The sequence below is a fragment of the Lolium perenne genome, chromosome 1 (genome assembly GCF_019359855.2).
Source record: "Lolium perenne isolate Kyuss_39 chromosome 1, Kyuss_2.0, whole genome shotgun sequence".
Taxonomy (NCBI): Eukaryota; Viridiplantae; Streptophyta; class Magnoliopsida; order Poales; family Poaceae; genus Lolium; species Lolium perenne.
Window position 1 is genome coordinate 140,340,191 of NC_067244.2, and position 15,411 is coordinate 140,355,601.

The 15,411-nt window shown below is 46.7% G+C and overlaps 1 protein-coding gene across 1 annotated transcript; it reads right to left on the reverse strand.

Moving 5' to 3' along the window:
• Nucleotides 1-288: 288 nt before the first annotated feature.
• On the reverse strand, nt 289-4,498 carry LOC127306148 (probable methyltransferase PMT17). Its single transcript, XM_051336764.2, has 6 exons — nt 4,274-4,498; nt 2,788-3,488; nt 2,502-2,712; nt 2,087-2,384; nt 1,539-2,003; nt 289-906 (listed from the first exon to the last, which is right to left on the reverse strand). Exons 2-6 carry the CDS (start codon nt 3,481-3,483, stop codon nt 681-683), a joined length of 1,896 nt encoding a protein of 631 aa, XP_051192724.1. The 5' UTR covers nt 3,484-3,488; nt 4,274-4,498; the 3' UTR covers nt 289-680.
• Between the last annotated feature and the right edge of the window lie 10,913 nt (nt 4,499-15,411).

Genomic DNA, 15,411 nt, shown 5'->3' on the forward strand with positions numbered 1-15,411 from the left:
TACTGTGGTGTAAAATTTTCAAAAGGCCACAGTTTGCTAAACGAATATTCATTTGTTGTACGCGCCAAAATTCTATGAATGGTACTGAAACATTCTGTCAACAGGCCGAGCTATGGGCCATGTTACCCTTATGGTCGGGTCCTGGTTCGAGATTTTAACTAGACAAAAACCCTGCTGAGAATCTTATATACTAAGAAAAAACAATACTGAATGTACAAAATGACTACAGCCACATATATCAAAAACAAAATACTTAATACAATAGGATGGAAATGAAAGACAAGCGAATTGTGCAACAACAAGAAACAAGAAATAATGCCTTGCATGAACTGAGTCGACAATCATAAGTGCTACATAAGCAAACCAGTAAATACCTATTCCAGTTAAGCTCAATATATAGTAGCAATGTCTGTTCGATTCCATCATATATTACAAGCTAAATAACCTATGCTCTGCTTGAAATTCGAAACTGCCCACATAAGACCTAGATACCTATAAGATCTGCACTTCTCCCTGTCTGCAACCAGCTCCTTCAAATGTTTTAATTTCCATCGGAACTACAAAGAATTGGAAAAAAAGTAAAAGAAACAAGTGACCAACCCGTCGCATACTACTACTACACTGAGATGGCAAACCTCTGACACCATCATCACGGCTGTAACCCCAGAAGCCATTTAGAGCTAGCTGTGCTCTGATGGGTCGGCCGTCCAGTACGTCTTGACCGCCACCAGGACCTTCTCCGGGTTGAAGGGCCCGTCCTCATGGTCCAGGATGCGGCTCTCCCACCGCATCCGCTTGCTGATGGCCTGGACCTTGGTGAGGACATCGACCGTGTCACGGATGATCGCGGTGCCCTCCGGCCTCAGTATCCTATCCATCTCTAGGAGGATGTCGGTTATATCACACCTGCAAAGTTCAGGAAATGCGTGTTGTTCAATGTCTGTATAGTATTGTGTTTGTTACGGTCACAGTTCTCCACCCAATGCGTCCACGGTCACAGTTCTCCACCCAATGCGTCCACAGTTGTGACATGGGAACTAATGCGATAAGGCAGGACCAGGTGTCAGCAAGATTGTGCATTGGTTGAATGCATCACAATGTGCTTTCAAAAATGCATATTAGTATATGTCAAGCATTCAAACCATGATCTTACGTGACTTGCAGACAGTATTAACAGCAAACTATACTGTAGTGGTCATACAGTCCTCAAGGGCAAAGTAATGATCTACTCCATTTACTTTCATTTATTACTAGGCTGTGCTCCTGTTCCCCTTTTTCAAGTCTATCAATTAATATACCGTGAACATGGTTCTGCTTAAGTCTGTCGCATAACTTATTTTGAGTTCACTCTATCTGGGTTTCATCTGGAAAATTATACAGACTAAAATATCATCTCATAATCAGTAACAAACTAGGCAAAAGAACTAAAAACAATTTGAAGATGCCAACCATGATGGAACAATAGAACAAATGTAAGTAAGTAAAACTGATAAAAGAATCAATAACTTCAAAAATACAGAAACATAAAAGTTCCTTACCTGTCCTGGTAGATGCTAAACAAATTGTCAGCATGCAAAAGGTCGTAGGTTCTCGGATACGTTGAGAAAGCTTCACACCAGTCTTGGTACGTGCCGATAAATCCCCGCTCATAAATTGCTCCAAGGGTGTCTTTATCTGAATTAACTGGAACGACATTCATCACCCACACAGGGTACTTGATTAAGGAAGCAGCAAAACCGCCCAAGTTCGCATTCATGTCCATCACATTTCTGTACCTCCCCTCTGCTATGGGTGTGGTCCGTTTATAGTACGCCAACCTCTTCTCCCACAACTTCTTGTCCTCCTCAAATTTCTTTCCATCTATCCCTGGAATTGTACCCCTCTTAACCCTTGGGGGGACTGTGAAGGCTCTCTCTGGCCATTTCTCAACATCTCCACCAGCGATTGAACCCTGGTTGCTTACTTCAGGCAATGGAGTAAGACAGGATTCCATCTTCTTGTACCTATACAGAACAGGCAGATAACAGTTCAGAGAAAGGCACACAGATATGTATCAGGCTATTCTATCCTTGCAACAATTTAGTACCAGGCAGCATCAGGATTGTCACTCTTGCAGATATGGGGTATCTTGAACTTCTTTTTGATGTTGGCACACTCTAGGTGGTTCTTAGGCTTCTGCCAGATGGAGAGATCCTCCTTCTCAGCCACCTTATTCCAGCAAAGGCTCCTCGCAACATCCTCAATCTTATCTTGCTCTTGCTTCAGGTTTTCCTCGGTCCTCTGCCACCCATTGTGGTGCGTCTTCCAGTTGATTGGAGGGCCAGAGAGAATCCAGTAGCCCCCTGGCCTTAGAACTCTATCGACTTCAGCTAGGTACAGTCCATCTAACAAATTAATTTGTAACACCAGTTAATTAGGCAGTTCACTTTTACATAAGAACAGCTTGAAAAGCTGAGTATAAGCTACACATTGGATAAATTTCAGATGCATGAAGTGCTCACCATGTCCTCCCCATGGAATCAGACAACGCGAACAATGAGCCATATCAAATGCCCTAGATGGGTAAGGTAATCGTTGTGTCCCCATCACACCAAGGATGGCAGGGACACCGCGCTCCAGTGCGAATTGTACTTGAGCTTCGTGCGTGTCCCTTGGTGCAAATGACATTGCAATTATATTCCTCTTCAGCAAGTAAGCCCCCCAGCTAGCAACCTTCAACAATACAAGGTCATGAGCAATCATAACAACATAAAGAAACCTGAGGCCAGAAGGTCATTCTTTCCTTACCCCGCAGCCCGTGTCAATTGCCGTCCTGATCTTCCCATCTGACAACGGGATGAGCTTAGCAATGTCATCAATGTACGCATCAGCACCATGTGGAAACATAGTGCCACCACCGGGGAACCGAAACTTGTTCCCCTCCAGTTGGATCCAGTTCTGCACAGCCTTCTCAATGCTGAGCTCCTTGTGAGGGATATTGTCAAACCAAGCAAAGTCCCTGCTCTGCGGCCACTTGAAGGGGTTCTTGTACTTTGGTGGAGCTGGAATGAGGCACCGGATCTGCTCATCCTTTTCTGGGCAGTGCCTCTCTCGGTATATCAGCATGTTCCTATCAAACCTCCGACCTCGTGGACGGTCCTCACACGGTGTGTACTCACTGAAATTGAGTGAGCACGCCGGGAACTGCTGCACCACAGCCTCTGTGTCGCTGAGATTCAGTTGGTGGTGCGCATCAAAATCGAGCACATTTTCAGACGCAGACCCAAAAGACGGCACCGAGCCGTCTTTCTGTGCCACTGGGTCGCAATCAACTCGGCTGATTGCTGAATCGCCCATGGGCTTCGGCATGGTAGTGTTCTGCCATGCGCCGAGGACGTAGAAGGCGACGCAGAGGCCGCTCACCACAAGAATATAGGTGAGACGCTGCTTCTTGGATTCTTGCAGGTGCTGGGCCTTAGGTGATGCGGGGTAATCTTTAGCCATGGCTCCTGCAAGTTTGAAGAACCAGTGAGGTGTTGATACATGGGATTAAGTAAGTTCAGCTCAATTATTTACAAAGGGTTCCCAGAATTAAAGACTAGATGAATAAAATTGACGAATTTAGGCAGTATATGCTGCTGTTATTGGGTTCATGCTGAAAATGGAAGTTGAAATCATGTGGGAAGCTTCAAAATTGTTACATGGAGAAATTGGGCTTGCCCAGTAAACACATTAATTTGCTATCAGCAGCAAAAAATGATCGTGAGCTATGAGCATTTGAAATTCAGCATGTTCTACTGTAGTAGCATATTGACTATAAATTGTTCTACTATGTGAGTCTGTCAAAATAGTACTAGACCATGGTAAGTCCTTCCACAGAAAGGAAGGTAACAGGTCGGATTTCTTTAATCTGAATCCTAAACAAAATCACAAAGCTTACACCCGACCAATTGTCGGTGCAGCAGTTCAGATCCGACCTCTCACATAAGAGGTCGGAAGAAAAGTTTACCGACAAGAACCTCAGGCGATGAGGACAAATTCTCACAACAATTAAGCTACACACACAAAAGGGAGGAGAAAACTATACAGACGCGGTAAAGATTCGACGCGGAAGGGCACAGCGGGAGCTACTACATGATAAGGGACAAGTAAGCACCAGACAGGAGAAATCCAAAATTCTTACTCACAAAATGGCAAAGCAGAGCTACCAGACCTACGGATCCACTCACCGACACCACTCCAAGAAACAGTACAGTATAGAGCAAGAAGCAAAACAAAGATAGCAGCAGCAGACCTGTAAAGAAGCCACCTCAGGAGGAGCGCACCGAGCCGAGAAGAAGAAGGAGCAGCGACCACCACCCTCTCCGTCTCCGGTCGAATCTCCAAGGGCTATTTATGCGAGCTCTGCAACAATGGCGAGGGGGGAGGCGGTGAGCACTCGAGCAGATGGGAGTGAGTGAAGTGGCGTGATGCCGAACACGCTCACATGTCAGAAGCAGCCCCCCTGCTGCTGCTACCACCACCCCGCCGTCCCCACCCCCGCTCTACCATAAATAAAGAGGTGTGGAATGGAGGCCACCACACCCATAGTGCAGAAAGATCATGCCGACACTAGAATAAAAGCGTCTCAAGTAACGTTCCCAAAACATCCTCTCAAGGTTTTAGGGCGAGTTGAACATTTTTTCGGTTCTAGTTGCCCGCTCCAAAAGCCCCATCCGCCCGACACGGTCCAATACGTTATCCGACGCTCCGAGCATGTCCTCGTCCCGCTCAACAGGGGATGCTTTGGGTGTGCCGGACAAAGCGTGAAACCAGGTGAGGAGTGACGGGCCCGATACGTCATTGACACACGAACAACGCCCAACCGTCGCCAACCTCGTGACGAAATTATTGGTGCACAGTGACGGTAGAGTTGCTAGGAAGGGGAACCGCCGGAGTGGCAACCGCGTCGATCGACGCGCGGACCGCCGGAATGGAGAGCGAACTCCGCGGAAGAGCAACCGCAACCCTCTTCGATATCTGCGCCGCTATTCATCCCTGCTCAATTAGACCCCTATGTATGCGCATTCGGATCTCCAACCGACCAGCGCCCTTCATCTCTATGACTGAGCAACCTCTTCTCTCTGAACCATGAGCAATATCTCTTTGCCATCGAACTCCGATAGCGAGGGAAGCCGCCCGGATGGCACTATTGGTGGGAATGAACTGTCACGCCTAGCAGCTCTAGCTCCCTGCCGACGGACGGCCAGGAGGAGGGCGGAGGCCGTCGCCGATGATGACCACGAGGAGAAGGAAAAGGAAGAGGATGAGGATGAAGATGATAGGTGGAGGCGGAGGAGGCGGCGGCAGCAAAGAAGGAGGTGAGGGCACGGGCGAAGTCGGAGGCACAGCCGGCGTGCACAGACGACGACGAAGACACCAAGGACTACTCGTCGGAGGGGGACACAAGCTCCTCGAACGGGTCGAACGCCACTATCTCTTCGGAAGAGGTGACGAGCAGGAAGCGCCTCCGTGAGGATGACGAGGCAGGGCCATCAAAGAAGAAGTAGTTTAGTTTAAAAATTAGTTTCATATTTTTTTCACAATTTTTATGTTTAATTTATTTCAATATGTTGCACTACTTTCAAAATCTCGATTCCACCTACAAATTTATTCTCTCTATTAAAATGAAAATGCAAAAAAAAAGAGTAATTTCAATGTTTGGGGCGCATTTGGGGGCCGCGGCTGGGCACCGACGCGCCCCAAACGTGGCACGAAGCGGAGACATCCCCTAAACGCTTGATCCAGCGCCGTTTATGAACGTTTTAGGGATGCGACTAGAGATGCTCTAAGAAAATAGTAATTTCTTACTTGTCCTTTCTCACGTTAATGGCACTGGGCAAATGGCTATGGAGCCCCAGCGGATTTTGGTCTGTGGAATCAATGCATCTTGGTCCTTGAGGTTAGGCCGCTTGCACATATCTTGGCGTGCCACTTCAGGTCTGGCGGTGGACTTGGAAAATTGCTGGTTTATTATTGGTTCTTGGACATTTGGAGAATCTAATCTGGGTTCATGCGTTTCTGTTACAGGTCTTGGGGAACAAGAACCAATCAGGTCAGGTTTTCGTGTTATGATAATGCTTCCGCGCAACCAATCAGGCTCCCCATTGGCTATTTGTGCTAAGATAATGCTCCCGTCGGTCTCATGTCATGTGTGAGAGTTGATCGTTCGGAGAGGAAAATTTGGACCTACCAGATAGAAATGCCCAAGTGGCTCCTTTAGCAAATCTTGTCGCACTTTCTTCTCCTTTTCATGCCCACTCTATTTCTAGACTTTGGTTTATCCAAATCTTGAACCACATGAGGAATTGGAAGATTTTTATTTCCTGATGCCAATTCAATGTGGAAACACAAGGAATAAATCATAGTTTATCGCTTATTCAGCGTGCAGGGTAAGACTGCCATGGCAACAGAATGCAACGATGCCAACAAACAGCAGCAACAGATAAACCATAGCTAGAATTTCAAGATTGAAAAAGATGAACACCACAAAATCGATGGATATCACAAGAACTGGGATTTTACCTTCACCATTCACCAACGTAAATCATGTTCCCCCCTCGCCACCCTGCAATTTTAGTCTGTCCTTTCAGGCTGTTGCCTGATCTATCATTGATCCAGGCCGCAGCTTTGCGTGCCCATGATGACGATGATGGTTGTTTGCAGTAAAAGCAGGGTAAAACCAAAAGGCTCTCCTTTTCACCCTATTCCTTTATTTATCTCCCACGACACGCTGCTGGCTGGTGCTCTTGTTTTGCCCCTCTCCCTCCCTGGTTTTTGGCTGCATGGAGTGGACAGGATTTGGTCAATGGTGGGAGGGCAAAGCACCACACAGGTTTTAGGGGGAGAGATTGCCGGCCCTCCGTTTGCTCCCAGCATTCTACAGCTTTTCCTTTTGACTTCGAGAAAAAAAAATACTTATGCCATGGGTGGAAAGGGTACTGGTTTCATGGTGCCATGGTAGGAAGAACCGTGTCGGTGCAATGAAAATGCATGGACCACAGGACCACCTGGAGCAGGGATTTATGCAACCATACGCCCATATGTCACACTTCTTAATTTGGTCTGATATCTTGGATAGGAAATTGGTAGGAAATAATGTTGTGGTTCCTCTGAAGTCATTTTTGTTAGTCAGGATGGATAGAGAGGATACATAGAGGTTACAATGAGAGAAGCATAGAGAGGGAGGAAATTGCAGAAACTAACTACTCAATTTACATGTTTTTTTTGCACAAATCAACAACTATTTGTCTAAGAGGTTGCACATAGGTCTAAGATTAAATTAATTAACAACAGATCTGGCGACCAGAGTCAATGAGTCAGTGATGATTTGTCATTGCCAATCCACATGTCTTCAGCTAACATTGTACAGTTGTACACTAAATGATCTGGGAAAATTTGAACAATTTTTGGGTCAACACTTTGAAACTTATGACACTTTGAATGAGATCTGTCCAAAGTTTGGTGAAATTTTGAAAACATAAAATCTTAAAAAACTAACAATTGAAGCAATACAAACTAACTAGGCGTAGTTTGAAACAATTTTGACAGCCGTTTGAAAAGTTTCTTCATTTTATGTGTTCGGCTAAACTTTTGTGAAATTTCCGAACTTCTCAAAAAATATGAGACAACTAGATGATGAGACATGCACACGGAATGCCACATCATCGTTTATCGTGGGACCCAATCATCGTATATGTTGTTAATCTAGGATTTGAACCTATGTGCAACCTATTACGCGAATAGTTAGTGGTATGTGCAAAAAATGTAAAGTAAGTAGATTGTGCAACGATGGCATCAATAGTTGGTGGTTTGTTCAATTTTATGATATAGAGGTTACATAGAAAAGATATATAGAGAGATTTACATCAAGAAGGAAGAAGAGGAAAGGAGATGTGGGACAATGCTGCACTCGATAAAGGCAATGTGCAGCCGGCACACACGACGACCCTGTACACAAAAACAACCACACACACATTGACTGGAGGAGTGCATCTCATGGACAATCGAAGGATATCGCAATAGCCAGACTATTCAAAATGTTGTCATACCATTGACACATGTGATTGTAATCACCATAGCGCGGCAGTGGAGAACACGCTTGTCAAGGAGTGTTATCAACATTACAACAAACTCCGCCTCAGGGGTACGAGCACATGCATGCCATGAGACTACCAATGACCAGAAACCTTGACCACGAGAACTATCAACCCCAAGCACAATGGTAACTAACCTAGGATACCGGAGCAATCCATGCCCAAAGATGAATCGAGATCACACCCGGAGCATGAAGCTCACCCTAACATAGTGATGATATAGTGGATTGTTGTAGAACGATGAAGAGGGATATGTGGAATATGTTGGATGTATATTGTGCCTCATGGGCGAGTATATATAGCGGTACAAGACTTGGAGGCTAAGATACCTCTCATAGAGATAAGGTAGGAGACGGATTGCAAATCCTAAACTATCAAATACATGCACACGGAATATATCTCTAACAATTGTGTCAAGTTTGAATAACGGTACAAAGACAACATTCTAGGCTCCAAATGGGTAGCTACCATGCCACCAACGAGCCCAAGTGGCCACACTCCCCCGCCTTTAGGCAAACGAGATGAATGCGTCAACCCTTGCTAGGTAGAACTCCCACGCGACACCTTCAAGAAAGGCAATGACGCTCACCGATGTCGGCTTGGACCTTTCGCCCAAAAACACATTGAAAGGACACGGATGTCGCCTAGAGGGGGGGGGTGAATAGGCGATTTAAAACTTTTACGAGATGGGCTTAACAAATGCGGAATAAAACTAGCGTTTACTTTGTCAAGCCCAAAGCCTATATACTATGGTTCACCTATGTGCACCAACAACTTATGCTAAGCAATACAAGCAAGTATGTGATAGCAAGATATATATAACTTCAAGCACGATGGCTATCACAAGGTAAAGTGCATAAGAAAAGAGCTCGGGTATAGAGATAACCGAGGCACGCGGGAGACGATGATTTATCCCGGAGTTCACACTCTTGCGAGTGCTAATCTCCGGTGGAGAGGTGCGGTTGCTTAGTGCTCCCGAACGCCACAAGAGGCTCACCTTGAGGTGTGGTTGCTCGATGCACACCAACGCCACAAAGGCCTCACCCCAAGATGCGGTACTCACACCACACACCGAACGCCACGAAGGCGCCTCACCTAAATCTCCGGTGACCCTCGCCACAAAGGCCTAGGTCACGGTTCCACTAAGGGATTTCCTTCGAGGCGGAAACCGGGCCTTACACAAAGATTGGGGCACACATCCACAACTTAATTGGAGGCTCCCAACAAATCGCCACAAAGGCCTAGAATCCGTCTAGGGTTCCAAGAACCCAAGAGTAACAACTTCCTTGTTTTCACCACCACGAATCACCGTGGAGAACTCAAACCGATGCACCAAATGCAATGGCAAGAACACCACAAAGATGCTCAAGTCCTTCTCTCTCAAATTCCAACAAAGCTACAAAAGCTATTGGGGGAATAAGAGAGGAAGAACAAAGAGGAGAACACAAAATTCTCCAAGATCTAGATCCCAAAGATTCACTCACAAAGAGGTGATTTGGTTTGGTCAAAGTGTGGATCTAGATCCCCTCAAACTTTCTCTCAAGTAGATGCAAGAAACATTGGTTGGGGAGAAAGATCTCAAGCTCAAGTATGAACAACAATGGTGGAGCAAAGCTTGAGAAGAGAGGAGAAAGAAGCAATACAAAAGGTGAGAGAGAGGGGGCTTAAAAAGGAGGCCCAATTTTTCTGCCCGTTGGAGGCTGCACCGCGCGAGGAAGGAGGGACCGGTAGTACCGGCCAGGTTGGGCCGGTACTACCGGCCAGTGCTGGCAGGAGGCGGCGGGGGGCGAGCTGCGGGCAGGGAGGGGGAGGCCGGAGCCTCCGGCCATGGTACCGGCCGGGGTACCGCCGGACCTCCCCAACGCCCTGGAGCATCACTGAGGCACTTGGTGCCTTAGCGGTACCGCGGGCGGTACCGAGCCCGGAGGCTCCGGCCATGGTGAGGCCGGTGGTACCGCCCGTGCCTCCGGCGGCTGCCCCTCCTCTCCTTTTCCTTTTTCTTTTAAAACCAAATATGGAAATGCAAATATCTAGAGTTTGGAAACTCGGATTAAGACGAAACCAATTTTGTTGGAAAGAGGACGACAAGAGCTACCCAACAAAAAGTGAAAATATGGAAACTAGCTGGGGGTGATTTTCTATCATTTTTAGAGGTGCAACACCTCAACATGAGAAACCGAGAAAATCACCAAACTCGAAAACGCAACAAGTGATCTATGCGAAATCCGTTTTCGAAGAACTAGAGCTTGTCATGAGAATAAGCACAAGCTCTAAAACATCACATGGATAAGATCCAAATAACAACCAAGAAACATGATGATGAACCAAACTCGAAAACGCAACAAGTGATCTATGCGAAATCTGTTTTCGAAGAACTAGAGATTGTCATGAGAATAAGCACAAGCTCTAAAACATCACATGGATAAGATCCAAATAACAACCAAGAGAGATGATGCAAGGATGCAAAGGTTTGAGCTCTCTCCGAATGATACGATCGAGTTACTCACACGAGAGCCCTCCTGATAGTACGGCAACTAAACTAAGAACCGGTCTCCAACTACACCATGAGACCGGTGAGAAAGAAACCCTATCAAGAGCAAACCTTAACCTTGCGCATTCCACTTGATCTCGATGATGACGATCTTGACCGCAACAAGATGGAACGCCTTTCTTGCTTGTGCTTGCTTGACGACGTCTTGTGGATTGCTCCCCCATAATCCACCATGGGAGAGCTTCTTCTTCGGCGCATCTTCACATATCCATGAACACCATATGGATGGCAAGATTCAAGCATATGATCTCTTCGAGTTGGCTCATCTTGAACTTGCACTTCATTTCTTCATTCTTCATCATGTTGATGTCTTGAGATAACTTGAGGGCTCACTTCATCTTCATCTTCAAGACATACTTGACACTTGATATCCTTCATCAATTTCTTCTTATTGCAACCTTGAAGCCAACATATGGTTCAAGCATTGCCTATGGACAACTCCTACAAATATAACTCAATGCAAACATTAGTCCATAGGGATTGTCATTAATTACCAAAACCACACATGGGGGCTCCAAGCACTTTCACACATGAAGAGAGGTCTATCTCCGCGACCATGCCTCCACAAAGGGTGCAAACTTTCAACGAAGCGGGGTAGGAGAGGGCCACCACACGCCGGTAGGCGCCATGCGCATGGGCTAGATAACATGATACTAAGGGCTTGACGTTGACATAATGAATCCTTCTAATCCAGTCTATATAATGTCTTTTTCAGGAGCCATAGGAAATGCATGTAAGGACAAAATGAGTCGCCGCGTGCTTGGTAGGAGCCGTGCACCTGGGAAGGGGAAGTACCACCGGATCTATCAGGACATCTTATCGGTAGCACATCCCTCAACCGGATCCAAAGTGTATGTTGAAGAAACAACAACATTAAGCGAAAGGCGTACTTCCATTGTGGGGCAAGAGGAAAGACGATGAGAGGTGGGAAAGAGACCATAAAAGGGGAAAATCACCCCAAGAAATGCCACGCTACCATTGTCGAGCGGCCACCTCTGTCGGCGGTGACGTGGGTGGAGGAGAAGAAGGGAGATTTTGCAATGGTAGCACATGTGGCCTTCTTAGTTTTAAACATTTGGTCGAGGCCCAGCGTTAAATTAATAACGCCACATTGGCGGAAGATACAATAGTGCTCATCCAGATTATAACACCCAACACACTCAAAGATAGAACTATAAGCATGAAGTGAACTAGGCATCAGAAGTTAACCGGGTCAACTGGAAGTGCCAAACAAAAAGCTAGAAACTTCTAAGTAGAACTACGCCGAAGAAGGTGAGTAACATGTTGGACTACAAAGCATTGTCGTCCCGCCTTCGGTCTCTGTCGTCGGAGGGGACCCCTATCCCCGGACAAACAAGAGACGTCGTCGTCGACAGGCCAAAGCTCTCCCTAGAGCTCGAGCCGGCGCACCAACAGACGCTGCACCACGCCAAGACGCATACACCACCGTCGCAGACTTCGCTTCCAGGAAGCTTCATCGCAAAGCAAACACCACCGTCGATAGAGAGACATACCATTGGCTCCAAGACGTCGCCTTCAAGAAGGAAGCAGCGCCCATGGGCGTCGCCGCCGCCCGATCCGAGCGGATCTAGGGTTTTCACCCGGAGCAACAGGACGAACAGGGTATGTAGCCGCGACGGTGTCTTCAAGAAGAAAGTGGCGCCCACGGGCGACGCCGCCGCCGGCCCCGGACACGCCGGGTAGGTTTTCACCCCGGCAAGAAGTCTGCATCCGAACCTGATGGTGACGAGCAGTTGTTGGCCACACCCACCGGCCAGATTTCAAGTGACACTATAAAACCCCTTCTCCTACCTCTGAACAGTTAGGCACTACACTACAAGCTGTTCTCGAGCTCTCTCTCTCTCTCATACTCCATTGTTAGAAACACCAAAAGCCTCAGATCTCTCTCCTCCTCCACCCAAACTCAAATCCCTCCGGGGAAAGATAGAGGAGGACCCGATCTACCGTTCCACCAAGCCAAATCTTGTTCCCCCTTGTATTCATCGAGATACTTGCTCTCTAGGGTTCCTTGGAAACCCTAGGTGGGCAAAAGAGGTCTAGAAACATCCGGGCTGTGGATTTTCTCCTGACAAGATTATGAAAGTTTGGAGGCTACCTCAAAGTCTACCACAAGTGAGTGAGCTATTCCTTAGTGTGATAGGCTCCGGAGAATAGGGTGAGCCTTCGTGGCATTGGAGAATCCTTCATGGGACCTCCACCCCTCCAAACGTGACGTACCTTCTTGCAAAGGAAGGGAACTGATACGTCTCCAACGTATCTATAATTTCTGATGTTTCATGCTTGTTTTATATATCATTGTCACATGTTTTATATGCATTATATATCATTATTATACATTTTCCGGGACTAACCTATTAACAAGATGCCACAGTGTCAGTTCCTGTTTTCTGCTCTTTTTGGTTCCAGAAAAGCTGTTCGGGCAATATTCTCGGAATTCGACGAAACAAAAGCCAAACCTCCTATTTTTCCGAGGGACACACGGAGCCATAAGGGCAAGCTCGGGGGAGGCCCACAGCCTCCTCCCCATGTAGTCGCGCGGCCGGGCCCACAGGTGCGCCGGCGTGTGGGGAGCCCACCTCGGGACTCCACCGACATCGCCCCTTTGCCTATTTATTCCCCCACGACGCGAAAAGCCGAGATATATCTATCATACTCCAGAAAGACTCCCGGAGCCCCGCCGCCATCGCGAAACCTAGTTTCGGGGGTCAGAAGTTCCTGTTTCGGCACCCTGCCGGGACGGGGATCGACCCCCGGAGCCTTCTCCATCGACGCCACCGCCTCCATCATGCTCCGTGAGTAGTTCCCCCATGGACTACGAGTTCTAGCAGTAGCTAGTTGGTACGCTCTCCAATGTACTTCAATACAATGATCTCATGAGCTGTCTTACATGATTGAGATCCATCTGATGTAATCGGTGTTGTGTTTGTTGGGATCCGATGAATTGTTACATTATGATCAGTCTATCTATAAAGTTTGTGAAGTTATTGTTGCTGCAATCTTGTTGTGTTTAATGCTTGTCACTAGTGCACAAATGGCATGATCTTAGATTTAAGCTCTATAATTATTGCTTAGATTGTATCTACAAGTTGTTTGCACATGTCTATGTCCGGAACCCGAGGCCCCAGAGTGACAGCAACTGGGATAACTGGAGGGGATGGCTTAGATATGAGGATCACATGTTTTCACCAAGTGTTAATGCTTTGCTCTGGTGCTCTATTAAAAGGAGTACCTTAATTACCAGTAGTTTCCCTAGAGGCCCGGCTGCCACCGGCTGGTAGGACAAAAGATGTTATGCAAGTTTCTCATTGCGAGCACGTATGACTATATATGGAAAACATGCCTACATGATTAATAAACTTGATGCTCTGTCTTAATGCTATAATAATTATGTCAATTGCCCAACTGTAATTTATTCACCCAACACTTGTTATTGGAGAGTTACCACTAGTGTAGATAGCTGGGAACCCCGGTCCATCTTTCATCATCAATTACTCACTCGGTCTTATATGCCATTAGAAGTACTATCAACTATTTTCTGGTGCCATTGCCTCTGTGTTACTGCTACTGTTGCTGTGTTACTGTTACTATTGCTCTCATATTACTACTGCTTTCACATCACCCCTGTTACTAGTGCTTTTCCAGGTGCAGCTGAATTGACAACTCAGTTGTTAAGACTTATAAGTATTCTTTGTCTCCCCTTGTGTCGAATCAATAAATTTGGGTTTTACTTCCCTCGAAGACTGTTGCGATCCCCTATACTTGTGGGTTATCAGGAACACGGGAATAAACCCTCGTCTCCGCGTGCTATCAGTTATCTCTAACCGAACTCCTTACTTGTGATATAATTGCCTGTGAGAGCCTTCGTGCTCGAGTTACTAGTATCATCATATAGGTTGCCTCACCTAGTTTGCATTAGGCTCACCTTTATATTCCGCAAAGCCTAATATTGCAAAGAAAGAATTAAAATTTGTAGCCTATTCACCCCCTCCTCTAGGTTTACCATCTGTGAACTTTCGACGGTCGCATGGGGTCAGGGGAGGACGAGGGGAAGCTAGGGTTGAAGAAGGAGGGCTGGGGAAGGCCTCGCCACCGCCATCGGCCGGCCAGCGCCCACCAGCAGCGACGGCAAGGAGGGGAACGCCGAGGAGGGAGCTTATGTGGCAGCGCGCTGGGGAAGTTGCCCCCTGAGTCGTAGGAGCGGCTCACGAGAGCAACTCGTTTTTCTATTATTTCTTAGTTGGATCACGGAGCAGCTTGATGTGGCCTTCTTAGTCACCCCTTGTTTGGCCAAGGATTCTAGGACTCTTTATGCATAGTTTGGTTCTCGACTCAACTCGTTGCCACTAGAGAATTAAAGCTAATGTTCCTATGGAAACATGATTTGCTTGCACCATCGGAAAAAATCTCCGGTTCGATGCTATCTAGCGTGCGAACTGACGTTTGGAAGTACTGATAATCGGGTAAAATTACCCATAGGTTGCGTTTGAAGTTCCCTAAATTTGGATCTTTGAACAACTAGCCAGAATGAGAACATAGCGTCCCTACAAGCATTGCACATGCCATGAACTTACTTGCATCTTACTGTCCGTGCACATGTCGCTTTGAAATGGTAGAAAGTAGAAACACTTGCTATTCTTAGGTCCAGCGAAAGCAAATAAAACCATGGAGCCGGAAAAGGGGGAGGCATGGCTGCGAGCGATGGAATCTGAAAAGAGAAAAGAAACG